Raw genomic sequence first — 27,853 nt, 5'->3', positions numbered from 1 at the left:
AAAATTATCTCTTGGATTACTTTCTCTTTTGTTGGTGATCAAATGACAGCCATATGGAATCTGTTACAAGTAAATGAAATGGAGTTTAATGTTCTACTCCTACTGGGCTAAAGAAGACGGTGGGGGCGTGGGTGAGGGGAACACGCCATTGCAGTGTGCTATAAGAAGGAAACTTTGCCAAAACAGCGGCGCAACAGCCTACTCTTATTTCGAATTCCAACTGTCGAGGGTTCTTTTATGCTCACACGGGACATCAGTTTTTCATTCTATCCAAAAGAATATGTTGTCACTTGCTAGGTCTCCCGTCGTACATCCAGGGGGAGGCTGGTGTGTATAATACAATGAACTTGCTCGGCCAATGCAGGAATTGAACACGGCACATCCAGTTGAGTGAGCCAACGTCCAACCCACTGAGCTCCCGTGGCTCCCTGTTGCCAGAAAAGAGAATGGGCTAGATGAGTATAGGATGTCCAAGGCTCCATCCCCAGAATTCACTTTGTTTTGCGGATCAGAGAACCTGACAATGATAAGTTGAATGAAAAACAAGGTCGTACGTAGGGATTGGCGGCAGACATTAAACATCCCTAGATACCAACAAATCGAAGAGCAGCGTAGGAAGTTGTTATAAGGATTAATTCTGTCGGAATATAGCAATACCTGAAATTTGAGGTCCATCATATGTGAATTCTATCTTAAAAAAGTCTTCAACGCAAATTAACCAAATTTTGGGGTTTTATCCATGTTGCAGACCCCATATCAAAACAAATAAATTATACAGCTCAAATTTAAAAATTCCAATAGATAGTTAATGGTCAGAAGGATATTTCCTGAAAATTTGATGCCAATATCTTCAATAGTTGCTGAGAAATGGTGTTCGGTCACTTTTTTGGCATATTTTAAAAAGAAGTGTATGTATACTGACATCCATCAATTTGGGGTCTTAACCGATTTTTTAATTTTGGGGGGTTTCTTAAATGGGAAGGGGGTTGGAATGCTAGTAAATATTCAGTTTTAGTCAGATTGAAAAATATAAAAAAGCTTTTGCATTGCGCACTGCTAATTTCATTTATTTTGCGATATCGGAAGCATAGCACTGACTAAAATATAATTATGGAAACGACTCTGTAAACAGAAAAACCTTTACATGACTTCATCATGAACAGCTTTGCCAGTTTCATATTTTACTTACCATGGACAGGGAAAACAAACTGATTAGAAAGATTAAAACTAACAGCATCCTTGTTGCTGTCATTTCTTCTTTCTTCGCCATTTTGAAAGATCACGTGAGAGAAATTTGTCACGTGAAAATTAGAGACTGGATATTCGGATGTATATCGTTATTAAATCTTAACTGGAAGTACACATTTCTAAAATATTTAGAATTTTCTTAGGTAGATTCACCTTCATAGAATAAATAAAAGGTAATAAAGTATATAGGCTACTTATTTAATTACTTGTATCTTAAGATATACATTTATAGAATTATATCTCGTTGAAAAACTTTATAAATGCCAAGCGTGTTCTTTTTTCTCCGAACTTCGTGTGTCTGGTTGCTTTTGTCTATATCCTGACGATACGGAAACGAGGCATAAACAATATGGCTGACCTAATGTCTTGAAAATGTAAATAAAGTGTCAAAAATGACAATAAGTACTGGTATGTTATCAACCCCAATGTTTTTATTACATTCTCGGTAATTTCTGTAATTTGGATAAATGTATTCCGTCCTAGTATATCTAGACCTGTTTAGTTAAAAAAAAAAAAACTTGCGCTGTTTGTGTTTTTTTTTGTTTTTTTTAGAAAACCTTTTTTTTTAGTTTTGACATGTAGGCCTACCTTAAAGGTTTTGAGTAGGCCTAGAATTTGACTTCATTCAAAGGTGTTAAATTTTAAACAGAACTTGATGGTTATTCTAGTGCATTCAGACGAATACAGGGACATATGGTCTTCGGTTTATAATTTTGGGAGTCAAAGAGAACAATTTTAGGAAAAGATGAAATTGTAGGGGCATGCCAATTATTGGAGAGAGAGAGAATTGGGGTTTTATGTCCACTCGACACAAACTAGGTCATTTTGGGAATAACATATGGTTTAATTTTTTATTTTAATAATGCACTTGCGCGTAGGGGTCTTTAGCAGTGAGAGGAAACCGGAGGACCTAGAGAAAACCCACGAGGTTGGACAGGCGGCCCTACTCCGTGTCATGTACAACTGGGGATTCAAAACCACGCCAGTCGACTCAATGACAGGCCTTATGTTACAGCGCGCACATGCTAACCATTCAGCCATGTACCCCCCACTCAAATATTGGAGGGAGTAGATCTACTAACCCAAACCAGTTAAAATGCCTTTTACAAAATATAAACAGTTTTAAAACAATAAAAAAAACCCACACAACTTTATAAGGATATATGCGTATCCCCAGTTTTCTAAAACCACTTCGTCATTGGTTAATGCACTTCCGGTAATAGAAAGGTCAATTATTTGTGGTGAAAATAGTTAGTATATCCATATACTGCACATCCTCTCATCTGTACTAATGTTAGTGCCAATTTGGTCATTCAAAGTTATCTCAAGTGATCAGACCTAAACTGTTATTTCAGGTTGTCTAAGGAAAAAGAATGGCAAGAAGTGTAGCATGGAGAAGAACATTGAATGATATTGTATGTTGGAGGCAAGCAGAGGCTAGCAATGCTACAATATATATTTTACGTGAAACAGGACCAACTGCCTTTCTTTTAAAAGAAGAGGGAGAACAGAAAAATGTTAAGGTAACTGCGTAATATATATAGACTATGTCCTATTAACATTCCTATTCGTCTCTATTAAGCTGCAATATGAAAATTATAACGTTTTACCTCCACCCCTGTTAAATCTGATGTTATTCTAGGCCTATTTTTGATACTGTAAGTAAGCACATCCCCAAATCCCAATTTGCACGTAGTGTTTATTTGCTTTAATAATTAGAATAGGCTCCATTATAAGAATTCACCAAATTGCATATACAGTAGAATCTGCATTAAGCAGCCACCCAAGGGAATTTTCACAACTGACCGCTTAACGGGAGTGGCCTCTTAATAAAATCTCGTTGCTTTTTGTGCTGACATAAATTAAATATTACGCTTGGATGCATTGGAAGCGGTAAATTTGACCGTCGCTGAATCTTGCACCGAACGAAAATTCTTTACTCAAATCTCGGACATAACATAACGGGAATGGCCTCTTAATAACATCTTGGTGCTTTTTGTGCTGACATAAATTAAACATTACGCTTGAATGCATTGGAAGCGGTAAATTTGACCGTCGCTGAATCTTGCGCCGAACGAAAACTCTTTACTCAAATCTCGGACATAACTTCTGTAAACTTGTCATTTTGTACCAACCATCAATACTACTGCCTACCATTGTGATGCATTCGATACTATTTATCCATTTTTGTGAAGAAAATCGATGAATTCATTTTATTTTATCAAAAAAAGACATGAACAAAAAAACATCGCTAATTTTATCACTATTTACAGGGGGTGTAACTCTGTATGTAATATTATAGGAGGCGCTAAAACGTCTGTTTAACAATAAAGAGATACTAGATGATCGTGACAAAACTCGGTACTTTTATTTTATTCAATCAGTATCAAATAATGTGTCGTTACGCGTGAAAACAATGATCAGGTTAGTCGTTTAATAAAATAAAAGATTAATTAACAGATAATCCCGGGTTGATTGTTATTTTTACATTTCTTTTTACCTGAACAGTGGGGATCCAGTTAATTAACTACTACTCACGGGATTAGCGGGGGTGTTACAAAGAACGACAAGATGGTACTTTTATTTTATTCAATCAGTATCAAATAATGTGTCGTTACGCGTGAAAACAATGATCAGGTTAGTCGTTTAATAAAACAAAAGATTAATTAACAGATAATCCCGGGTTGATTGTTATTTTTACATTTCTTTTTACCTGAACAGTGGGGATCCAGTTAATTAACTACTACTCACGGGATTAGCGGGGGTGTTACAAAGAACGACAAGATGGTATCATTCAACAATGGCCGTTGAATGGGCAATGTTTTGTTGAATTTATTTGTCAAATAGTGACCGCTGGCCACGTTAGAGGAGTGACCGTTGAATAAAGAGATGAAACAACAGAATTCCTACGGGGGGAATTTATCATGACCGCTTACAAGGAGATGTCGCTGAATAGGAGTGGCTGCTCATACAGATTCTACTGTAATGGATGGCCTAGTTATAGAATGTTTCTGCCCAAGACCTCACTTCCAGCAAAATGACTTTAACAATCAGAACAGGTGCCCTATTTCATTGGTTTTAAGATACCCCCTATACTGATAGATATACTATAAAATTGTTATTGAATCCATGGATGGACATATCTTTTCTTTCTGGAAGGCTTTTCTTGGAGATCCTCACAGCTGTACATGTGCTCAATTTAGAAAAGATAAAGACCTGTGTAAACATATCTGTTGGCTTTTATTGAAGAAATTCCGAGTACCAAAGGAAAATCCATGTAAGTAATAAGGTATTATGATGAGTCGTATAGCACAAGATGTATTATTATCCCTGAAATGAAATGGCAGGGCCTGGCAAGGACAGCTGTTTAGTTGTTTGCATGGGGCAAAAAAACAAGGTCCTGTGTACACATTGGTATGCACATAAAATATCCCTTGGCAGTTGGAATTCGATATAAGAGTAGACCACAGCGCCGCTACCCAGGCAAAATCTCCCTCATCATAGCACACTGTATGGCATATGCCCGTCTTCATTAGCCAAATTGGAACAGAACAGTAGGACGTTAAACCCCATTTCATTTCATTTGACAGATTATTGAAATTTACCTGTTGCAGGTAATATTGACATTCGGGTTCGTGTTATACTTATGGAAAGGATGTGCTAACATAATCACTTGCATTATTTAAAAAAAAATTTAAAGCTTTTCTGGTGACCTTTAAATTTTACTTTTTTGGAACACCCCATAATATTTCATCACAACGATGGGTAATTGAAATTGTATTCTTTCAATTACATGTAACTATAAATTAATAGCTGTAAATGATACACTGTCTGCCACCTTCAATGGTCCATTGATACCCAATTTTGATTATTTTCAGTGACATGGCAGTTAGGATTGGTAGAAAGAGAAATCAATGAGATACTGAGAGGAACAGTTCAACAGCAACAACGTAGACAACAGGAGAAGAAAGTTCATAGAACTGTTCTACAAGCAGCAGATGGACGATCTGTGGTTGGTCAGAGAGATATATCTGAAGATGACGTCTGTCCTATATGCCAGGATGAACTTCTGGCCAAGCATCTTCCTGTTACGTATTGCAAGTATGTGCACATACAGAAAATATTGTCTTCTTGTGAAGGACTAATCAATGAACAAAGATAATATGTTTTTTCTCCTTGTGAATTTGGCTATTCTATGAACAATGAAGCATTGATTTAATTTTCTGTGCCCTATTTGATTGATGATAGTCTTGTTATCCAGTCATTAATTGGATGTACATCATGGTCGTTCATTCCCACAAGGTTTATGGTGATGTTTTGATGGTCTAGTCCAGTGATTCTCAACCAGTGTGCCGCTAGATCTGCCTAATTGTGCCGCAAAATTTTGAACGGTACACTAAGAAAATGTGAAAAACCATGTGATCCTAACTGAGTATTCACTGGTGTCTACTGATAAGTTCATAGCTGTGTTTTCCTTTATTTAGTTTGAGTCATTCTATGTGTCTATGACTAGTCTCTGTCTATGGTTGTATGCCGTCTGACTTACCATGTTTTTATTTTGCAAACTTCAAATATTTTTCATATATATTTAGCCAGGTGTGCCGCTATTTTTTCATGTGTTCCAGGGTGTGCCATTGTTAAAATAGGTTGAGAACCACTGATCTAGTCTTTCGGATGGTTCCTGCTTCATTCATTTGTTTGGTGTAGTAAATACACTATTAAACCCCATTTAATTTCATATTTGCTTGATAAAGACGAGAGAACCCTCTTCGAATCGTCGCCAGAAATAAATCTTTCAAGTAACTTTTTTTTTTTTATATAATTGTGGCATGTGTTATTCTCATCCAGTTACTAAATGCCGCTCAAACAATTTAATTTTATATTATTTCTGGTTGGTGGATACAACATTTAATTGATTCCTTTAAACCACGGGGGGTTGGATGGCCGAATAGTTAGCATGTGCATGCTGTATCAAATGGCGTGGTTTTCGATTCTCTGGTTGTACGTGACAAGGAGTAGGGTCGTCTGTCCAACCTTGTGGGTTTTCTCCGGGTCCTCTGGTTTCCTCCTACTGCTAAAGACCCCTGTGCGCATGCAAATTATTGAAATAAAATTAAACCATATGTTGGTCCCGAAATGACCTAGTTTGTTTCGAGTGGACGTTAAACCCCATTTCTTTCTCCCCCCCCCCCCTTTAAACCACATAGAATATTTATTTTAACTTTTCTTCCATTTGTTTGCAGGTTTGGTTGTGGTAATAGTATACATATAAAATGTATGAAGGTCTGGGCTGATCATCAACAGGGTAAAGGAGAGACTAACGTTAAATGTCCGATGTGTCGAGAAGATTTTGGGCCATTTAATTTATTAAAACAAGAGATGAGAAATGCAGGCGGTGGTCAAACAAACACTGTGGTTCGAATGGACAGACATCTGGGTACAAATTGTCAGAGTTGCCATGTTGCTCCAATTGAAGGAAAATGTTACAGGTGCTTGTTACAATGTTTTCAAATTAAGTGGAGCGGTGATGCAATGTATTTGCCACCAAAGATATCATTTAATCTGGCCCCGAGTTCACAAAACATTTTCATTCTTAAGTTAAGAATTTACTCAAAATTTTTCGCCTTATTTTAACTAGAATATAGCCTTTTATAAAACTTTTGTTATTTAATGTATCAAATACATCAATAAGAAACTACGTGCAAAGTTTTGTGTTTCTGGGTGAAAGATATTTCTCATAAACAGTGCTTGAAAGTTGAGTAAATTCTTAACTTATGTCTGAGAATGCTTTGTGAACTCGGGGCCTGGGATAATTAGTTCAAGTAATCGACTATGTTCGTGTGCACTATTTCAAATAATCTGATGTAATCATGTGCATTATTTAATGTGATCAAATGTAACCATGTTCACTATTCATGCATTTTGATCGGATCATGTGCATTACTGCAAGTAATCAGTTGTAATCATGTGCATTATTCCAGGTAATCATGCATTATTTCAGGGAAATTGCTTTAATCATGTGCATTATTTCAAGTATTCTGATGTAATCATGTGCATTATTTTATGTAATCAGTTGTAATCATGTGCATTATGTCAAGTATTCTGATGTAATCTGTAATCATTGGTCTGATTAAAAGTAATTATACTTGAATTGATTATGGTCCAGACTGGCCAGCAATGGAGTTTAGAAAACGTGTGTTTTTAGAGAATTAATTATCCTTGTGAAACTAAAGTAAGAATTAAACATACAATATGCAAGAGCTAAATCTGCCAATTGTACGTCTTTCTTTAGGCCTAAAATGTTATCTAAATTATTAATTAGACATTAATTAACTTATCCAGACCATAATCAACTCTTGATGTCATCGCTAGCCTGCAATATTTTCTGGATTAGAATCCTATCTGCTGCTTAACGCTCATTGATAATTAAATAAAAAAATGGATAATCGAGACTATGGTTTTTTATCGTACCGACTTTAGTAATGTTGATCGAGGCTAGCCCAAAATTCAATCGCTAAAATCTTGGTTCAGAGTGGATCAATTCGACTGAAATTTTCAGCAAGTCCCCTTACATTATCTAATCTCCCATAATGTATCTTTAAGCTTGCACCTGCCTCATTTCTATTTAGTTTGTTTGGGTAAAGCATGTGCCCATCTAAACATTTGCTGTTCAGATAAATGTTCTAGTAAATTATGCAGTTACTCAACAGTTTCATAAATAATATTAAAGTTTCACATTCTCTTTTCCACACGGTTCTCACTTTCATTTAAGAATGGATAATGGCAATTTTTTACTGAAAACCTTTTTTATTTTTATTTTTTAAAGGTGTGTTGTATGTGCTGATTTTCAACTATGTCAGTCTTGTTTTAACTCTCCAATACATACACATCATAACTTTGAATATAGACATGTAAGTATAAAGGGTATTTTATTCTGTATTAAACAATGCATAAAGCAGCTTTTATGGAGCCCTGACCCACTAACCAGGAGGTCCAGGGCTCGATCCTGGTGTTGGTCGAGAAAGTTCATTTGGAATATCCAGCTTAGTTTCAGAACAGAGGGCCTGACCCGTGTAGTGTCTGATGAATATGTATGTATTCTATATAAGGTTACTTATTAATCACGTGATCACTATTTCAATTGTTGTACCCCTCTATTGTTAATTAGAGTTGCGTGTATGGAATTAATAAAACGTGTTTGATTAGATTCGTATGTGTGTATTTTAATCTGAGTTAAATCCGATGCAATCCTTGAAATATATGACCGGGGAGATATAACAACCCGGAAAATCATCTAGTCAATCGAGTGGTACTAAAAACCAAGGTCCCATTGATGAATTAAAGAAGGGAAATGCAACTGTCTGGTCAAATTTTTCTCATGTGCAAAAAGTAGCACATTAAACCCCATTTCATTTCATTACATTAATATTTTGTTTTCTGTGTGTCCTCTTTAACAGTCATTTTGAGAATTCAAATAATTTGCAGAGTTGACAATTTTCCATTCTATGCCAACATTAGAGGAAATGAAATGCTTGTTTGATATCCTACTTCTCTGTACTGCCTTGGCTAATGAAGACTGGCACACGCCATGCAGTGTGAAATGAGGAAACATTTACCCTGACAGTGACGCTAAAACCTGCTCTTTATTTTCAATTCCAACTGTGTACACTGATCCTTGGTGGGGGGTTGGATGGCCAAATGGTTAGCACGTGCGCGCTGTATCATAAAGCCTGTCATTGAGTCCACTGGGGTGGTTTCGAATCCCTGTTTGTACGTGACAAGGAGTAGGGGTGCCTGTCCATCCTCGTGGGTTTTCTCTGGGTCCTCCGGTTTCCTCCCACTGCTAAATACCCCTACGCGCAAGTGAATTATTGAAATAAAATTAAACCATATGTTAGTCCCAAAATGACCTAGTTTGTGTCAAGTGGACGTTAAACCCCATTTCTCTCTCTCTCTCTCTCTCTCTCTTTCTCTGATCCTTGGTTTTAATACTTGTCCCTTGCCAGAATCTCTGTCCCGCGCCACTGACAAGGGGGAACCATGCCTGAAAATCACGATGAATATGAACTCTCTTGCCTGACACCGGGATCGAACACGGGACATCCAGGTTAGTGCACTAAGGTCTTATTCACTGAACCACCACGGCTCCACATAGTAGAGGAGTTTATTCAAGTGGTTACTAATTGGAAAAAAAAATAACAAACAACTATATTTAAAAGGTTATGTTTGTCTACAGTATTATTTATTTGGAAAATCAAAACCTTATCAAAACATACAGACAACAGGTAACTGGATACAGGAATATAGCAGAAACGGTTTTATCATTTTTTGGAACAGAAACAAACCTCCTTAGAAAAATATATTGCACATGAACCATATAAAAATTGTTGAAATCTCATGTTTGTTTTTCTATGTTTGCAGAAGCGAAATCAAAGATGGCGTGGAGTAAATAGAATGACTGGTGGTTTATTACCAGAAGCTGTTGTTAATAATATGATGAATAGAGATATTACTGCTGATGATTATGATTATCTTCTTCAATTAGATAGGTTAGTGAAAATATTATCTTCTTCAATTAGATAGGATTATCTTCTTAAAATAGATAGGATTATCTTCTTCAATTAGATAGGTTAGTGAAAATATTATCTTCTTCAATTAGATAGGTTTAGTTAGGTTCAATTAACTAGGTTAGGGAAAATATTATCTTCTTCAATCAGATAGATAGGTTCAATTAAGATAGGTTAGTTAGGTTCAATTAGATAGTGAAAATATTATATTCTTTAATTAGATAGTATTATCTTCTTCAATTAGATTGACGATCTTAACTGAAATGCCATAGGTTTAAATCTAGGCATGAACCATTTGTTAAATAGATTGGAATGGGGTTTAACGTCTCCTCAACAATATTTTGTACATGGGTAGATCAGGTTTTTTTTCGTCACATCCAAAGGACCAGCCACATTTTCCTTGTCAGCCTCTTGAAGGCACCACCCCTGACAAGTGAATGCCTGTGCAGGAATAATCGCAAATGTTACTGTGTCTAATGATGAAAGTAAATCTAGGGCAACAAGACGGTATACCACAGTATAATGCCGCGGTTCGGTTCACTGTACTTTAAATTCCGTACGGTACTGTGGTTCGATAAACACAGTACAGATTTTTTTAACCTTCCATTTTCTTCCTATATTCAACTATCATGTAGAGTTATGTCCCCCTGTAGTTCATGTGGCAATGAGGAAAGATGGTTTCCAGCAATGAAACATTCGTCTCCAGCGAACCACAAATCACGATTATCGGAACATTTTGGATTAAAAATGTCTGATGGAAAAGCCATGGCTAATAAAGTGATGTGTCACCATTAAATATCATGTACTTATTTTTATTTTTAAGTAAATTTGGAAAGGAAAAATACTGTGATACATATCGTATTGTGAGGTCCATCTTTCATTTGCAGCCCTAGTTAAATCGTTAGTAGGGTAAACTTAATCAGAATCAAACAAAAGTAGGTGTTAAAGGAGCTAAATCGCTAACATTTGGGACCTAGAAATTGACACAAGTGGGTCGCAACTCATATAATACTGTAATATAAATGTATATAAACTGATATACATTCAATGGTTTCCGTTTTTACTCTAATTTAAAATCAGTTATGTTCCGCGAAAAAAGCCTGCAGTTTCAATCGAATGCAAATTTCTAGCGTCTGGTTATTCCAGTCTACATACGCCGTTTGGTTTGGTGCAATATGTCTAGCCTCGTTCCTCGAGTCTCTTGCTAGAACTGGGGCTGAAACGCATTATGGTACACGATTTGTGTACCAATGGCAAAATGTTTATTATGTCTTAAATATTGGATATCAGAAGCCCATCTTTTTCCGGTAAGATCACAGCATCAATGTTGATTTAAATTGACAAATAATTTGTGTTTTCAATGTTGAAGATTTTGGATGATATTGAGTTAGAGACTTAGCTACTTTAATACCACAGCTGTTGCAAAATTCGGCTCTCACATATTACACACATCAGATCTTTATGTTTCATTCAAATTTCTTTTACAAATTTTAGTAATCAAGAATTTGAAGGCAGTGATTTAACTGAAGAAACGGTAAATTCTCTACCACAAGAAAAAGTACGAGAGGGTGGACAGTTACTCGCTCCTGGTGTACAGTGTCGAATCTGTTTACGAGGTTATGAAATTGGTCAAGTTGTTCGTAGGTTACCATGCCGACACAAGGTAATTTGATTGGGTTTGTTAGGGATTAACATGTTATCATCTTCAACACTTGTATTCTCTGATCTTTTTCAGACAATATCTAAGTATTTAGACTCAATCCACACGAAAATGGACTTATATTAATTATTTAACATTAAATTAAAATGACAAAATTAAAATATCAAAGGTAGATAATCCTTTGTCTAGGATTTATTTGGATTATGAAGAACTTAATGGGGGGGGGGGGTTGGATGGCTGAATGGTTAGCGCGTGCACTTTGTATCATAACGACTGTCATTGAGTCAACTGGCATGGTTTTGATTCCCCGGTTGTATGTGACAAGGAGTAGGGTTGCCTGTCCAACCTCGTGGGTTTTCTCCGGGTCCTCCGGTTTCCTCCCACTGCTAAAGACCCCTACTAATTATTGAATTAAAATTGAACCATATGTTAGTCCCAAAATGACCTAGTTTGTGTCGAGTGGATTTTAAATCCCATTTCTCTCTCTTTTCAAGGAATTAACAATCCCTTCAAATGACAATCTGTAGCCTTTAATTGTTGTTAAACAATATGGAAATAAATGTTAATAATATTTGTTTTTTATATGTGTTACATCTTATTTATGTTATATTTTGTTGTATTTATTTGTTTTAGTTTCATAAAGATTGTGTAGATAATTGGTTATTGCATACACGTCCAGTATGTCCCGTTGATGGTCAATCTGTTATAACACCATTACAAGATATCTCATCACCTAACTCTCTAAACAGGTAAACATATATTCATCTAATGTGTAGATCTGTGTGTCCTTGGTACTCTTCATGTGTGCAATCAGTCTTTATTTTTTAATTCTGTTTTAACGAAATATAGTAGTTTTAAAAGTAGGCCCATATTAAGAAAATGTTGGCGATTGCAAGGCAGATTCCAACTATTTCTGGACATTTTTATTTGCTTTAATGTTTTAGACAAAAATGCTGATACTTTAAAAATAATCCTTCTACCTTTGAACAAACATGTGCTGTTGTATTGAAATTACAGAAAGGTCATTAGGCCACATAAAAATAATATTCTGGTTTTCAGATAATCCTGCATAACTTAAACAAGACTGCATGACAAGTTTTTATTTTTAAAAATAAAAAATGAAAACAGCAGTCTCATTAATTACCGCACGTAAATATTTTACCCCAGTTACAGAAAGTAACTCTATGAAATATTTTTAATGAATTCATTTTAATCTTTCGTCTTTTCAGAGAGAGGCGTAGTAGTACTTCATCTGAAGCCATCCGGATAGTAGCAGCTAATAATCAACAGCAGCCGGTCAATCTGGAAATTCCTGGTTTTGGTTTAACTATAGCACCTGCAGCTAGAACAGAAGGCAGTAATGGAATTCTGTTACGTAGACCCCCACGACAAAACCATTCTCATCACAGAGCACCATCCTCTTTAGAACTTGCAGGAACAAGGTTTCTTAATTCTGAACCAAGGTATATATTTTAATCATATTTTGAATAGCAGAAATATTGATGCATGGTGGGCCTATTTTTTTGGAAACAACTTTTGGCATCTTTGTTTTTCTCAAACATATACTGTTTAGTACCAAAGGATTATAAAGCTAAAGCGGTGGACACACTAGCCGAATGATTCGGCCAAATCAATCGGCGTTGAAATTCGCCTAGTGTGTCCACTGTCATTCGGCCCGAATCAAACAGGTTTGATATATTCGGCCAAATTATATTCGCCTGGTGTGTCTGCTTCGCCGAAGCATTCGGCCGAATATAGAATTCATTAGCCAATTACCACTCATATCGAGAAGTCACGTGATAGATTGAAGACATAGACGCTGCCATGTTTAATCATGTGATATGAAAGGTGATGCAATCGATAGGTTGAATCGGGCGAAGCATTCGGCTAGTGTGTCCACCCATTCGGCCGAATAAAATTTGGCGCCGATTGATTCGGCTAATGTGTCCACTGCTTTAGAATAATGACCATAAACAAATCATGCATTTATAAGTAAAGAATAACCTAACGAAAGTAACAGTGAAGTGTGGAATAACCATGCATTATACAGTTTAGAATGAACAGAAGTAACCATGCATTATAAAGTGTAGAATATAACCTCTTAACTATGCAGTATCAAGCAAAGAATAACCCAACAAAAGTGTGAAAAAACATGTAACCTGCATCAGACAATACACTATAATTCTATAAGATTGAAGGTTATTTTACATTCAGAATTGTCTTTCAAATTCAAAAGAATTTGCTTTGATAGGCTATAATTGGGAATAGCAAGACATAATAATTTTAAGAAGACTAGGGAGACATGCACTTGGCTATAAACCATACAAATTTAAAGAGTAATAAACATTCTCTATTTAAATTACAGATTTAATGAGGTACATACAGAAACAACACCATCATCCTTGTTACCAGGCAACAGATTATTACATCGAGCTGAACAACAGCGACAAATGATAAATCAACAGTTGTCAATGATAGATAGACATTTAGAAACTAGACCAACTATTAATGCACCACACAATATAGAATTAAATAATATATTACGTACTGGAAGTAGTAGTGCCCCGCCCTTAGTGAGTAGAAAACCACCTGCAGGACAACCGATCTCAAATCAATCAAATACTGGTATGTGTGTTTTCTTGTAATTGGTATTTGAGTGGTTATAGAAGGGACTATGTGAATGAATGAATGAATAAATAAATGAATGAATGAAAGAATAATCTGCACCTACTGAACTAATGAAGACCATCATAGTGTGCTATGTGAGGGAAATTTTGCCAGGACAGCAACTGAATTCCAACTGTCAAGGGTTCTTTTATGTGCATGTCACCATGTACATGAGACCTAGGTTTTTTTTATCCCATCTGAACAACTAGACACCATTCTTGCCAGGCCCTCTATCCTGCACCACTGACAAGGGGGAACTACAACGGAAAATCCTTGTATTTTTCAATTCAAGCATAGATTTTACACGAAATATGCGCAAAATTTACGGATAAGGCACCCATAATTCTAATCACTTGTATGGTACAAAAGAAAATAAGAGAAAATTATTTATACCCAAAAAAAATAAGAGAAAATTGTTTATAGTGTAATAATCTTTTTAAAGCAATTTTCTCTCATTCATGATTTATTTAAATTGACAGATTCGCCTACTGTACGGAGAGGTAGAACAACTCAACGTAAGCCAACTAATGATGTTAAACATCCTTATTTAAAACGTAGATCAGGTAGTCGAGATAGATCCGCATCAAGAGAAAGAATATTATCACAAGCTATTCAACAAGCACAAGATTTGGTAGGTTTTATGATTTTACAAATATTTAAGTGTAAACAACATAATTATAATACAATTTCTGATAGCTGTGGGTATTTAATAAATTAAAGATAAAAATTATTATTATTATTATTATTGTTTGATTTATATAGCCCTTCATTACACATGGGAGTTTCTAAGCACATTCACAACAAAATAGTTCAAAAACATTATTGAAATAAATATGTTTTTAAGTTAGCCATAAAGCTCTGGATGGATGAGGACTCTCGAAGAGTTTTTGGAAGATCATTCCACATTTTAGCTGCTCTGACGGAGAAAGCATGTTCACCAGAATGTTTATTATATTTAGGAATCCTCAAAATGCTACGATCACCTGAAGAAAGAAGGTTAGATCGCTGGGGAGTATATCAAAGAGTTGTTTTAAATAACTTGGTGCAGTGTCAGAATAAATTGTCCCTTTAATTAGCATTCTCTGTTAAATGTTATAGTGAAAACTAAAAAAAAAGTGGAAAAAAAAACCAAACTAAAGACTGTTGGAGAAAAAGAGACGTATGCATTTTTCAAAATTTTCTGTTAGGCAGAGGGTGAGGTTTGTACAACTGAATTCTCTCTGTAGTCACTCTCATCAGCTGTTTTAATGGAATAGCTTAGAAATAAGCCCATCTTAATTGTATTGAACTTAATATCTTGATTGATTTGTTTATTTCCAGAATGTGCAGAATTTATTCTTAGGTAACAATCCTCGAACCAATCCAATACAAGGGGAGGTAATTCCAACAGTTTCGAGCAGACGTCAAGGCCAGATTAAAAGTAGTTCCATAGCAGCTGCTAGTAAATCAACACATCAGCCATCTCAGGGTGTTGATATTCAACTGGAAGGTTTAGGCCTGGAGAACATGACTTTACGTGATATAATTAACTAGAACTCTGTGATCAAACAAGGAATCGAACAAACCAGGAATCAAACAAACCAGGAATCGAACATTGTAACTAATTACCTGTATAGCAAGACATTTTATCTGTTTTAAATTACTGCACAGTATTACGACTATCGACCTTTCACCCAACCCTAACCCTAATCAGTTAGTTCCTATTAGTATAAGTTAGAACATATTTAAACTCAGGAAAGACAACAGCCTCACAGCATTACGACTACCAACCTTTCATCCAACCCTAAGCCTAATCAATTAGTTCCTATTAGCATCAGGTAGAACATATTTAAACACCGGAAAGACACCAGCCTCACTGTTGGTTTATACAAGAAGGATAGATACATAGTATAACACCAGGACCAGATTAAATTGGGGTTGGGGGGAATCTGCCTCCAGGGGTAGAAATATTAAAGGAGCCCCCAAATTGGCTCAGAAAATCAATTTGTACTATAAATAAATATGCCATTAATTATGTTGTATATGTTTTTGCCAAATAAATCTATCTACCATACTGATATGTAGGACCACCATGATTTGACAAACTGTGTTTTGTTAATATATATATTGCACCTGGCCATCGTATTGAAGGACAGGTAATGATATCAACGTTTGACGTTTGTGACTTGTGGCAATCAAAACGATGTTGGTGATCAACAAGAGATATTTATTATGTAGTTGTTTATATTATGTTAAATGTATTTGAGAGATTTATTTTGATTAATTGTTGTAATTTATATTGTATATAATAATAATTAAGTCATCTGTGATATTAATTTGACTCAGCATTATCGGAAATTTTAATACATTTTACTTCTTTACTGATTTTTTTGTTTTTTGTTTCATTCAATTGATATTTGAGCAAAAGGTTCCTTTTCTTGCACCGGTGTGTCACCCTCTCTTGCACCGGCAGATGAACACTTCTCAAATGTGAAATTTGATTCAAATGTTGTGATATATAGGGCCTATAAGGCTTAGTTTTAAGTACATTAGCATGGGCTTCAGAACATTTTTCCGTCAGAACCTCATTTTAGCTTGCAGCTCTAGGGCAGCCCCGTAATAAGACTTCTGTCTGAGTGAAGATCACTTCGACATAACCAAATCACATGTGATACAAATTTCGCACCATTAGGCCTGACAAGGACAGCTGTCTAGTCATTCGGATGACTTGACAGTTGGAATTCAATATATGAGTAGGCCGTAGTGCCGCTGTCCGGGCAAAATTTCCCTCATAGCACACTGTATGGCGTATGCCCGTCTTCATTAGCCCAGTTCGGAGCAATACAGTAGGACGTTAAACCCCATTTCATTTCATTTCATTTCGCACCATTAATTGGAGAACTCTCATAGAGAGAGGAGTAGGAAAGTGATTATCATAGTTTTGCCATAATATTACTAACTATCTTTTAAAATGCAATTGATCCCTATTAACATTCCAGTATCAATATTATCTAGGTTCACTGGGACATCTTTTTATTTTTAACTATTATTAATGCTGGTGTTGTCACTCAGATTCATCAAACCAGATCTTGACATTCAAGGGTTAAAGGGGGGTTGGATGGCCGAATGGTTAGCACCTGCGCTCGGTGTATCATAAGGTCTGTCTTTGAGTCAACTGGCGTGGTCGCCTGTCCAACCTCCGGTTTCCTTCCACTACTAAGGACTCCTATGCGCAAGCGAATTATTGAAATAAAATTGAACTATGTGTTTGTCCGAAATGACCTAGTTTGTGTTGAGTGGGCGAGTGGATGTTAAACCACACTTCTCTCTCACAAGGGTTAAAAGTTTGGTGCACAACATGGTGTCTATTTAGGGGTGTCAAGATAATTGCATGCTGTCTATTAATATGGAGCAGAGGTAAGATAAACGCATGATGTTAGGGCAGATGCAAGATAATTGCGTTGTGTCCATTAAGGTCAGAGGCAAGATAATTGTATGGGTTGGACTTAATGATTTTAATGAAATACATTAATGGCTGGTTCTGTTAAAAGGACATTTCTGTAGGCCACCACTTCTAGTCCATCTTTATTAGCCCAGTCGGGGCAGAAATGTGGGACGTTAAACCCCATTTCATTTCATTACCACTTCTAGTCTATGTGAACTAAACACTAAAACAGACCTATTTTATGTCCTAAAGGAGTGTCTCGGTGCGGTAAAGGTGAAAATTGGAGTTATTTCCCTTGCCAAAATTTACCTTTGTGGTTTCCGGTGATTAATAATCCAATAAGCCACACAACAGGTTCAGATTATTAATGTCAAAATTATTTCCCAAGGCTTGAAGAAGGACGACTGTTGTCAAGGGTGAGTTAATGTAATTTATTTATGACCGGTCTTTATGGTCGCCAGCCCTTGAGCCGTTATATTTGTAGCCCAAGTCGCATTATTATTCAATGAATACGTGGACATAAGAATGTCAATACCCCAGTAATAAATGCAATTATTAAACAGTTTTTGTTAGGCTATTGTCATAAGTATTGAATGGACTCTGCGTAACAATTGTGTTACTTCAAATGTAATGTAATAACTACAATAAACTAGGGTATTATACGGTATGGATGGGTCCAGACATATACAGCGCAACTCGCCGGTTAACCTAGTTTTCTTTATATAAGACACGTTTTTTTAAGATTTGAAAGGTTAGGACAGTTATTCAGGAATTTCACTAGTGACATGACATTAAATTTATTGACACAGCAGACTGTATTTATAGTATAGGTGTTATTACTAAAGGGTATTGTATGTTTTTACTTTATAATTTCTTCATTTGCTGAAATAACACTCACCATTTTTTTTGAATTGTGGAATTATTAGTTAGGTAGCAGGCCAATTAATTTTTTTGAATACCAGTAATAATTTCAAAGGTTAGAATATAATTCAGTTTCTAAAAGAGAACATCTATGTGAAAACTTAATTTTTTTGCAGTAGTCTATATCTGTCACAATTAGTTAGTGAAAGGTGCATGTAAAATCATAATTTCCAGAACTGCTTGTATTACTTAAAGGTTAGGACAGATCTTGAGAGATTAAAGAACATACCTGTCATCTGAATGGACATGTGATAATTATTAATATTGCATGGTTTATAAGTGTTTTTCTTTGAAGCAGACCTCTATATGAAAACATTTCATTATTCATAAAATGTACAAACAATCCCTTCATCATGATTGACGCGACCTGAAACCAATTAACCCTGACTTTAGTTGGTAGACAAGTTTATTTTGTATGGATGACAAGTTTCACCCCAATGGACTATACATATCTTGGTGTAGCCTTATTAATCCTAGGGCAAAATGTATCAGTTATACCCATAGCTATATACAGTGGTTTTCTCCATTTTAAAGCTTTATAAGATAAGATAAGATGTTTATTGCATCAAAACGTCCATGAAGGACAGCATGCATACATATACACTTAGACATAGTCATATACATTCAATAATACATATTACATAGACAACTCAATACATCCATACAAACAGTATACTACATGTAAAACTGTACATGTATATCAAATAGTAAGTGCAGGAGGACCGCACTACACGCAGAACAAAAGTCTACAAGATAAACCTGCGGACAAGACAGAAAATAGACATTGCACCTTAAATAAACAAATATCAAATCAAGTGAATGGAATATGATTTCTTGTTAAAGCCACTGATTTTCTTTTGTATTTTTCGTACCAACTTCGCGGCGTTTCTCCAGGTCCTCCGGTTTCCTCCCACAGCTAAAGACCCCTACGTGCAAGCTAATTATTGAAATAAAATTGAACCATATGTTAGTCCCGAAATTACCTAGTTTGTGTCGAGTGGAAGTTAAATCCCATTTCTTTCTCTCTATCTCTGTATTTTTCTTACAATATCTAATTTCCTCACAGCTTAATCAACGCTAATATATACTCAGATTTATTATTTAATATTTAATTAAGATTATCAACGGTAGATAATCCTCTGGCATGGATTTTTAAAAAAACAAATGACCATCAGCAGTTTTGCATTTGATGTTAATATTTTCGAATTAAAAAAATGTTTGACATTCAACACCTAGCTATCCTATCATATATTTATTTTTAATTGGCATCAAAGTTATAATAGCCTATTCTTAAATTTTACTTTCAATATTCATTAAAATATAACTAGCTAATGTAAGACCACAGCAACTGCATACCAGAGAAATAAAATACCCTAGTAAAATCAGGCATAGAATACAGGTGTGTAATGTTAATAAAGTATTCTTTCATCCACCATTCTCTTTGATTCATTGTAAAACCTGTTTTTCCTGCATTAGGCAAGTCACTTGATGTCAGGTTCATTTAGTAAAGAGATCATTTTAGACTATTCCTTTACAAGATGCCTCACACGATGCATGTATGTGGATTTGTATCAAATAATTTTGCTTCCCACTAGAGTTGAACCTTTTTTGAAATGTTCTTTGTGAGGTTATAGTTATTAGTACAGGGGTAATATATTGGGTTGAAATCTCAGTTTTGGAAAATGGAGATTGATGAAAGTAGGTTTATATTATTAGTTAGTAGTGATTTTATATGCATGAACAAAGTGTTGTATATTTGTGGTTTTATTACATATTTTTGAAACATTCTGTGTTATAAAACATGGGTTATATGTGTATTTTATATAATACACAGATGACTAAACATATTGTGTATTATAAAGCATGGATCATGTGTATTCTTAATATACAGTAGATAAAAGTGTATTATTACATTTTTTTATGATTAACATCATGGCTGTTGATAGTTGTAAAAAATTGCTCTCGTGGGATTTGCTGACAAGGATTTTAGAGCTAGCATGTGGTATTTGCCTCTGGTGGGTGTATTAGCTACAAGCCCCTAACTAAAATTCAGTGGGATTGTTCATTTGAATAGAAATGTATCGAATGTCCAGATTTTTCGGGTTGCACATTTTGAAGATGTTTTACTGAGTTATTTTACTGGTCACATTTTAACTTTCAAATTTTGTGAACCCTATACAGGAGAATGGACTCAATGGAATATTTTAAAACTTGATAGGAGAGTTCATTAGGGTAAAAATGCAGAACTGTCTCCCAACTCAACTTCAAAATTTTGAAATGACCAAGTTTGCCATTTCTCTCTCTGTGGATCCGCAGGGGCTTGACTAAGGCGCTGACTCATGTTAACCTGAAGGTTCCACGGTCTTGGTCGATCAATTACCTCAGGAATTTTCAGTCGGGTTTCCCATTTTTAGTGGTGCTCGTAAAAGAACCCTTGTAATTCAATTGCTGTGTAGGAAAAATTTCCTGTCTGCATTACCCAGGTTGGAGCAGAAAATTAGGACATTAAAGGAGCTAAGTCGCTAATATTTGAGATCTAAAAATTGACACAAATGGGTCGCAACACATATAATAATGTAATATGAGTGTATATAAACTGATTTACATTCAATCGTTTCTGTTTTTACTGTAATTTCTAATCAGTTATATTCGGCGAAATACGCCAGAAGTCTCAATCGAATGGCAATCTCTAGGGTCTTGTTATTCCAGTCTACACCGATAGTATTTATTGTGCATCCTCTCCAGATAAGAATATGACGTTACCGTTTGAAATGACTTGTGGAATATGCCTAGCATTGTTCTCCGAGTCCCTTGTTGTTACAAATGACGCTGAAACGCATTATGGTACACGATTTGTGTACCGATTGTGAAATGTTTATTTTGTCTTAAATATTGGATATCAGAAGCCCATCTTTTCCCAGTAAGATCACAACATCAATGTTGATTTAAATTGACAAATAATTTGTGTTTTCAATAATGTCAAAGACCTTGGATGATATTGAGTTAGAGATTTAGCTACTTTAAACCCCATTTCTCTCACCCTCTCATTGGATCCTTTATAAAATTTAAATAATATTTTCAGATTGACAAAAGGAAGAACTTTATCCCCTAATACCATCCAAGGTTATGTCATTTGTGTACGAAATTTTGAATGTTAAATTTCCTGATTGGATTTTTAGGAAATATTTTTTTCAATAATACTAATGAAATTGCTACACATGTTTGAACATTAAAATTGTAACATGGTCTGTTAGACAAAGCCGTATGTGGGTGTATGGTATGTTTTATTGTATATGTTTTTTTAAAAACCTCTAAAATACCTTATGCAAGAGGTAAATCTGTATATTGCAGTTCTTTCTTTAGGCCTAAAATGTTATATAAACTATTAATTAGACATTTGTTAACATGACAAGACCATAATCAACTCTCGATGCCATCTTTGTATTTTGTCACAGCGGCAACAATGGCAATCAAGGCTACAAAGTTTTAAAATGAGTATTTCTCGGCTTAGACTGAAATAATTTGACTGAAATTTTTGGAGTATTCCCGTTACATTATCTATTATTTAACTATTATAGTGAGAACTGTCAGCTCTTTATCTAATCTTCCATAATGTATCTTTAAATTATCTGTATATTTCAGACAAGATGGCTTCAAGTGCAGGAGCGAAAGGTGATTCAAGCATTGCACAGGACAGTGTTATCGTGTCCCGTAATAAAATAAAATATATCAATGCTAACTTCAAGAAGGTCTCGGCCATTATGTATGACTATAAATGTGATGTGAAATTGAAGTGTGGGAATCTCAACTTTAAAGCTCACCGCGATGTACTATCAGCGGCCAGTGATTATTTCTCCGCCATGTTTAGCCATAATATGAAAGAAAAAGAGCAAGATGTGATCGAACTACATGGTATTAGTCCGGCTGGAATTTCAGTCATATTTGATTATTTTTATCATGGGTTTGTTACAATCGATCCAAAAAACATAGAAGATATTCTGGAAGCTGCCCGATTTTTCCAGGTTCAGTGGTTGGTTGATGTCTGCTGTAAGTTTTTGGTGCATCACCTCAGTATTGATAACTACAAAGAAGTCATCCATCTTTCAGATAAATATTTTCTAGGTGATCTTCGTACTGATATATTTGGATTTCTTGGAAACAATATTATAGAACTTGCAGGTACTCCAGAGTTCTTCCAAAATTTATCTCTCGAACTTCTTACACAATTTCTAAAAGAGGACATTTATGTGGAAGCAACGGAAGATTTTTTGCTGTATATCTGTCACAAGTGGGTGAAAGCCGACTTAGAAAAAAGAAAACCCTATCTGAAGACATTGCTAAGATTGATTCGATTTCCACTAATTGATCCAGAAGGAATTGAAAGAATGCCTAAGGACTTCCTGGAATTCCCAGAAATTCAGGATGCTGTTGAAGAAGCTAAACATTATTTGAATAACATAGCTGCACAGAGCCTTCACAATGGAGAGAGATTTCAGGCCAGAGGTTCCAAATTGGTAATAACTGGAATGGCTTTCTTAGAAGAACATAACGAATTAGTACACAAATATTTACCATTTGATCAGAAAGAACTATGTTATGAACAGTTAGGAGATGTTGGTTTAGGAATTGACTTTGAATATGCAAGCACAGCTCAGATTGGTAATTTCATGTATGCTGTAGGTGGCTACGGGGATGACTACAACAGCACTAATAATATGTTTAGATTTGATCCCAGAACGAGAGCATGGACGGAATTGGCTGCTATGGCACGTCCCCGTAGTTCTGCCGCCATGTGCAGTTCCAACACTCATCTGTTTATCTGTGGCGGGGTTGATCATCAGTTTAAGGATGAGTCGGAAAACGAGGAGATTCTCAAATCAGTGGAAACATACGATCCATCCACCAATGCTTGGGTTCCATTACCTGATCTAGTCTACGGTTCGTTTGCTCAAGCTTTAGCCTACCATGACAATTATCTCTACATTAGCGGAGGTATCAGTGCCGATCCCAGTGACCCTGTTCCCATCATGTCCGTGTTCAAGTTAAAAATTGGTGACGTTGGTTGGGAACCAGTTCGGGAGATGTTGTATCCGCGATTAGGACATAGTTTAACAACAGTAGGCAACAAGTTGTATTGTATTGGAGGAAAAGAGGGGGGTCAAGGAGGAGATGGGGGTCCATTTGTAAATTGTCTTACAAACGAAGTTTATGACATTGAAACCAACCAGTGGACTGAGTTATGTAACACTCCCGATATATTTGGAATGATATTGAAGACAGTCGTCCCCCACGAAAGTAAACTTTATATTCTCGGAATCGTTCCAAAAGATAATCAGCAAATACAGGTTAATTTAAATTATTATGATATTCAGAAGAATGAATTTGAAAATGGTGAGTCGCTGGTTCCAGGATTTTGTAAAATTGGTTTGTTCTTAATGGCTCTTCCTCAAGAATCTAACTACTAATTCTTATCTGTGGTCCTTACTCCACTCGGGCCTTATTCAACAAAACTTAAACTAAAATATTTCAAGAATTTCGCTTTTTCTTTGGCTAACCGCTAAAATTTGTGCTATGATTTTAGTGCTCTGCCAATAAATAGTCATTATTCTTAACTCTTGGCCAGCAAAAAGGACACATTTTTTATTAAAATAATTTAGCTTAATCCTTAAACACAATCTGATTAAAACACAGATCCTATTTCGTTTCACATTTTATAGTTCAAAATTTTGTTTTTACTTTACTACACTAGGATCTGGAAGAGTTGTTATATAAACCACATTCTGGATGATGTGAGGGATTGGCCAATGTATCGATGTGTATTTTAATCAGATTGGCTTAAACAGGCATTATGCAAGTGGTAAATCTGCCTATTGCAGGTCTTTTTTTAGGCCTGAAATGTTATATAAACTATTACATGTAATTAGACATTTATTAACATGACAAGACCATTATCAGATGGTTTAGATTATAAGTTGAATAGAACGGTTTGGCCGTGGCCATTTAATGATTTAATCTCAAAAAGTGAAGTGAAGCTAAGTCTCGAACAACCAGTACGCATATCTTGTCAACCATTCAAAGGCTAATATCATCACTCAGAATAAAGTAATTGAAATGAAATTTCAATGTATTAATTTTGCATTATCTATTTTTGAAATATTTTAGCAAGTACTGTCAGTACTGTCAAATCTTACCGACATGTAATTCCGCTTTAAGTTTTCTTATGACCCCTGTACTTCATCATTACAAGTTTCTGGTAGCATGCATAAAGATGTGTACATATACTGTGTAAGTCTTAGTTACGTACTTTTTACGTAACAATGCCCTGCGGTACAAACTAAAGTATATCTAAATATATGTTTACTACCAAGATACATGTATTGTAACGTGAGCATTACTTTGAAATATGTATACCGTAATATCGTGAAGTTGGCTTAGAAACAAATCTATAACACAAAATTATGGGTGCTGACAAATTGAATATGTGCTTTAGTTTTATTCTATTTATTGTTTTCATAAATTAAATATGTTACATATGTTGTTTTCAGTTTATAATAGACTACATTATACTTGTTAGTAAATTGTTTCTAGTTTCAACCAAACTATATATGGTATATAGCCAAGAGATATATATATACCCTCCACCCCACACACTGTATTTAATATATTGACATAGTTAAGTAGATATTTAGTTTGAACTTCAGTTCTCTTAGTCACTGCAGTTGTAGTTATAGGTTGAGCATTGCAGTTTGGATTATACATTGTAGGTAGGTAGGGCCTAATGAAATGGGTGGGGGCTGACTGGGCTCCAGCCAGGAGCTCCTAGATTAGTTCTAAAACAACAATGTTGGAGATGATAAATAAATATGGTATATATGCCTCCTTTTCATTGTTGTTGCAAGGGCTCCAGTGACATTTTCAGCAATGGCTCCATGCAGGCTTAATCCGTCCCTGCATGCAGGTTGTGCTTTGCGGTTTGAATTCTAAATGTAGGTTGTGCATTGTAGTTTGACATATAGGTTGTGCATTGCAGTTTGACATATACTATATAGGTTGTGCATTGAAGTTTGAAGTATAAGTTGTGCATTTTTAGTTGTTCCATTTTGAGTTATAGTTTGTGCATTAGTGTAGCGTTGTGATATTACAAATATTTAAATACAATGTATTATTATTAAGATAGTTTTAAATACAATGTATTATTATTAAGATAGTTTTAAATACAATGTATTATTATTAAGATAGTTTTAAATGACACATACAGTCTCTGTATTAAAGAACATAGGATTTATATCATTGATGCTTTTATTCCATAATATATACAGGTTATTTCTTACCTAAATTCAGTGACATTAATGATGTACAAACATCAAATTCATTTTAAATCTGTTCCCTAAAAATAGATTTTAAATCTATTTCCAAATATTTAAATCTAGGCTGATATATTTGAAGTCTATTCCCTAATGTATCTTAAGTATATTCCCTAATATTTTAAGTGTGTTCCAAAATATAATTTTATGATTCTAAAATCAATAGTTATAATTTTATTCATAGTACATGTTGTTAAATGCTTAGGGTTAGTTATTTACATATATATACAGTATATAGATTCATTAATTTAGAGTTTTATTCAGTTACTGTAAATCATTACCGGTATATAATTTTTATATAAATTGTTTCTAATTCACTGTTAGAAGATGTGTTTTGACTAATATCAGATTGATCTGTTTAGTACTTGTAAGTTTTTATACGCCCACATTGAAATGTGGTCGTATATTGTCGTAGCCCTCGTCCGTCCGTCCGTCGGTCCGGCGTCCACAATTGCTTGTGGACGCTCTAGAGGCTAAAGTTAATATCTGACTGACGAGGATTCCTATTGATTTTCAACGATTTCCAATAATTACTGCCAAAGTTATGGCCCTTGATCACTTTGCAAAATCTTGTGACGCTCTAAAGGCTAAAGTTATCATCCGATTGACTTCAGATTGATACACAGAGTTTAAGATCTTGAGACGAACAAGTATATTGATTTTCAATGAATTTTTATGACTTGAACAGTTAAATCCATGATATTAAAAGCTTTGCATACAAAACGTTAGCATGGGGGCAGAACTTTATAAAAACCAAACAAATTCTAATAGTTTTCTGATAATTACTTCGTGAGTTGTTGCTCTTAATCAGATTTTAGTGTATTATAAATGTTTAATTACCGAAAAAAGTAAAAATATGCGACAACCCTTGTTGACTGCCCGGACGATATAGTTGCTGTGGGCGTATGTTTCGTTGCCTGGCAACCTATTTTTACAAGAATGTACCACTACCAGTGACCAGAAAAGCGGGTTGATAAACATGTGTATTGAAATTAATGTAACCCAGTCATATACATGAGTATATAAATTAACCGGTCAGTATATTTATAAACTATTTGACAAATAGAACTGAGAGATAGTTATACATTTTATTCTGCCATATAATTATATAGTTTTTCTTATTTTGGGCCATAATTGATAGATATAACTGAACTAAGAAATGAAATAAAATGGGATTCAACGTCCTGCTGTTCTGCTCGACTTGGCTAATGAAAGCCTGCTGTTCTGCTCGACTTGGCTAATGAAAGCTAATGAAGACGGTGACTGAACTAAGAGTAGCACAGGAGAGTTCAATAAAGTTGTGTATTTTAGTATGCCATATTGTATATTTTTATTTTTCAATTTTTATCATTTTTTCTTATATTTCAATTTTATAAATTTCTCTATATATTTCAATTTTATAAATTTCTCTTATAATTCAAGTTTTATAAATTTCTCTTAAATATTATTGTCCACCATTGTTAATCATTGTCTTTCTCTTTTCTTAAATTTTAAGATGGTTTTTATCTTTTTATCTTGAAAAATACATCTGTTTCTAGAGTATTTATATTTTATTCTTTTACATGTTTCTGTTCTAAAATGTGTTTTGCTGCTTGTTATTGTTGAAGGCTGTTATTCTTGTTTATTAAATAGCATTTATTTGTTAAATTTTTAACTGCATCATTCCAAGCTTTGTTCCTGAATTTAAAAAATTTCTAACTTGGAACAAAACATTTCAAGTCAAGAGCATTCATGTTTGTAAATGCATGTTTGTATGCATTGCAGATGGGTTACGATCAAAGGCTGCATAACCCAGTCATTCGAATCTGAATTATGCAATATTATTATTATTATGGAAAAACTGTCTTTTGTACTCAGTTATAAGAAATTAGTTGGCATCACAAAGAGATGTTTAATATGCAATTCAATTTATAATTTATAGTCATTCCATAATTTTACAAAACCAAAATGTTATAATCGCCCATATATGGGCAATCTGATTAAAACACAGATCCTATTTCGT

General features: G+C 34.9%; 2 protein-coding genes across 3 annotated transcripts; both read left to right on the top strand.

The window, feature by feature from the left end:
- The first annotated feature begins 1,566 nt into the window (after positions 1–1,566).
- Positions 1,567–16,490, top strand: LOC126832321 (E3 ubiquitin-protein ligase Zswim2). The gene is made up of 13 exons (XM_050563069.1): positions 1,567–1,656; positions 2,604–2,771; positions 4,408–4,525; positions 5,127–5,349; positions 6,492–6,737; positions 8,075–8,159; positions 9,670–9,797; positions 11,310–11,478; positions 12,109–12,224; positions 12,705–12,938; positions 13,841–14,100; positions 14,622–14,773; positions 15,463–16,490. Exons 2-13 carry the CDS (start codon positions 2,622–2,624, stop codon positions 15,673–15,675), a joined length of 2,094 nt encoding a protein of 697 aa, XP_050419026.1. The 5' UTR covers positions 1,567–1,656; positions 2,604–2,621; the 3' UTR covers positions 15,676–16,490.
- A 1,400-nt stretch (positions 16,491–17,890) lies between these two features.
- Positions 17,891–25,658, top strand: LOC126832327 (kelch-like protein 36). Of its 2 annotated transcripts, none has more exons than XM_050563078.2 (2): positions 17,891–17,982; positions 22,130–25,658. In XM_050563078.2, exon 2 carries the CDS (start codon positions 22,135–22,137, stop codon positions 23,950–23,952), a length of 1,818 nt encoding a protein of 605 aa, XP_050419035.1. In that variant the 5' UTR covers positions 17,891–17,982; positions 22,130–22,134; the 3' UTR covers positions 23,953–25,658. The 2 variants fall into 2 exon arrangements, with proteins under 2 accessions (XP_050419035.1, XP_050419036.1); XM_050563079.2 differs by lacking the exon at positions 17,891–17,982 and adding an exon at positions 18,309–18,412.
- Positions 25,659–27,853: the final 2,195 nt, after the last annotated feature.

The sequence above is a fragment of the Patella vulgata genome, chromosome 9, assembly GCF_932274485.2.
Source record: "Patella vulgata chromosome 9, xgPatVulg1.2, whole genome shotgun sequence".
NCBI lineage: Eukaryota > Metazoa > Mollusca > Gastropoda > Patellidae > Patella > Patella vulgata.
Note: the sequence above shows the minus strand (reverse complement) of the source record. Positions and strands in the feature narration are given on the sequence as shown.

Excerpts from the sequence above, each read along its gene's own strand:
- LOC126832321 (XM_050563069.1), top strand. The coding sequence starts at position 2,622 with ATGGCAAGAAGTGTAGCATGGAGAAGAACATTGAATGATATTGTATGT. Across the intron at positions 9,798-11,309 it reads TATCTTCTTCAATTAGATAG|TAATCAAGAATTTGAAGGCA; the intron begins GTTAGTGAAAAT and ends TACAAATTTTAG. Across the intron at positions 11,479-12,108 it reads GGTTACCATGCCGACACAAG|TTTCATAAAGATTGTGTAGA; the intron begins GTAATTTGATTG and ends TATTTGTTTTAG.
- LOC126832327 (XM_050563078.2), top strand. The coding sequence starts at position 22,135 with ATGGCTTCAAGTGCAGGAGCGAAAGGTGATTCAAGCATTGCACAGGAC.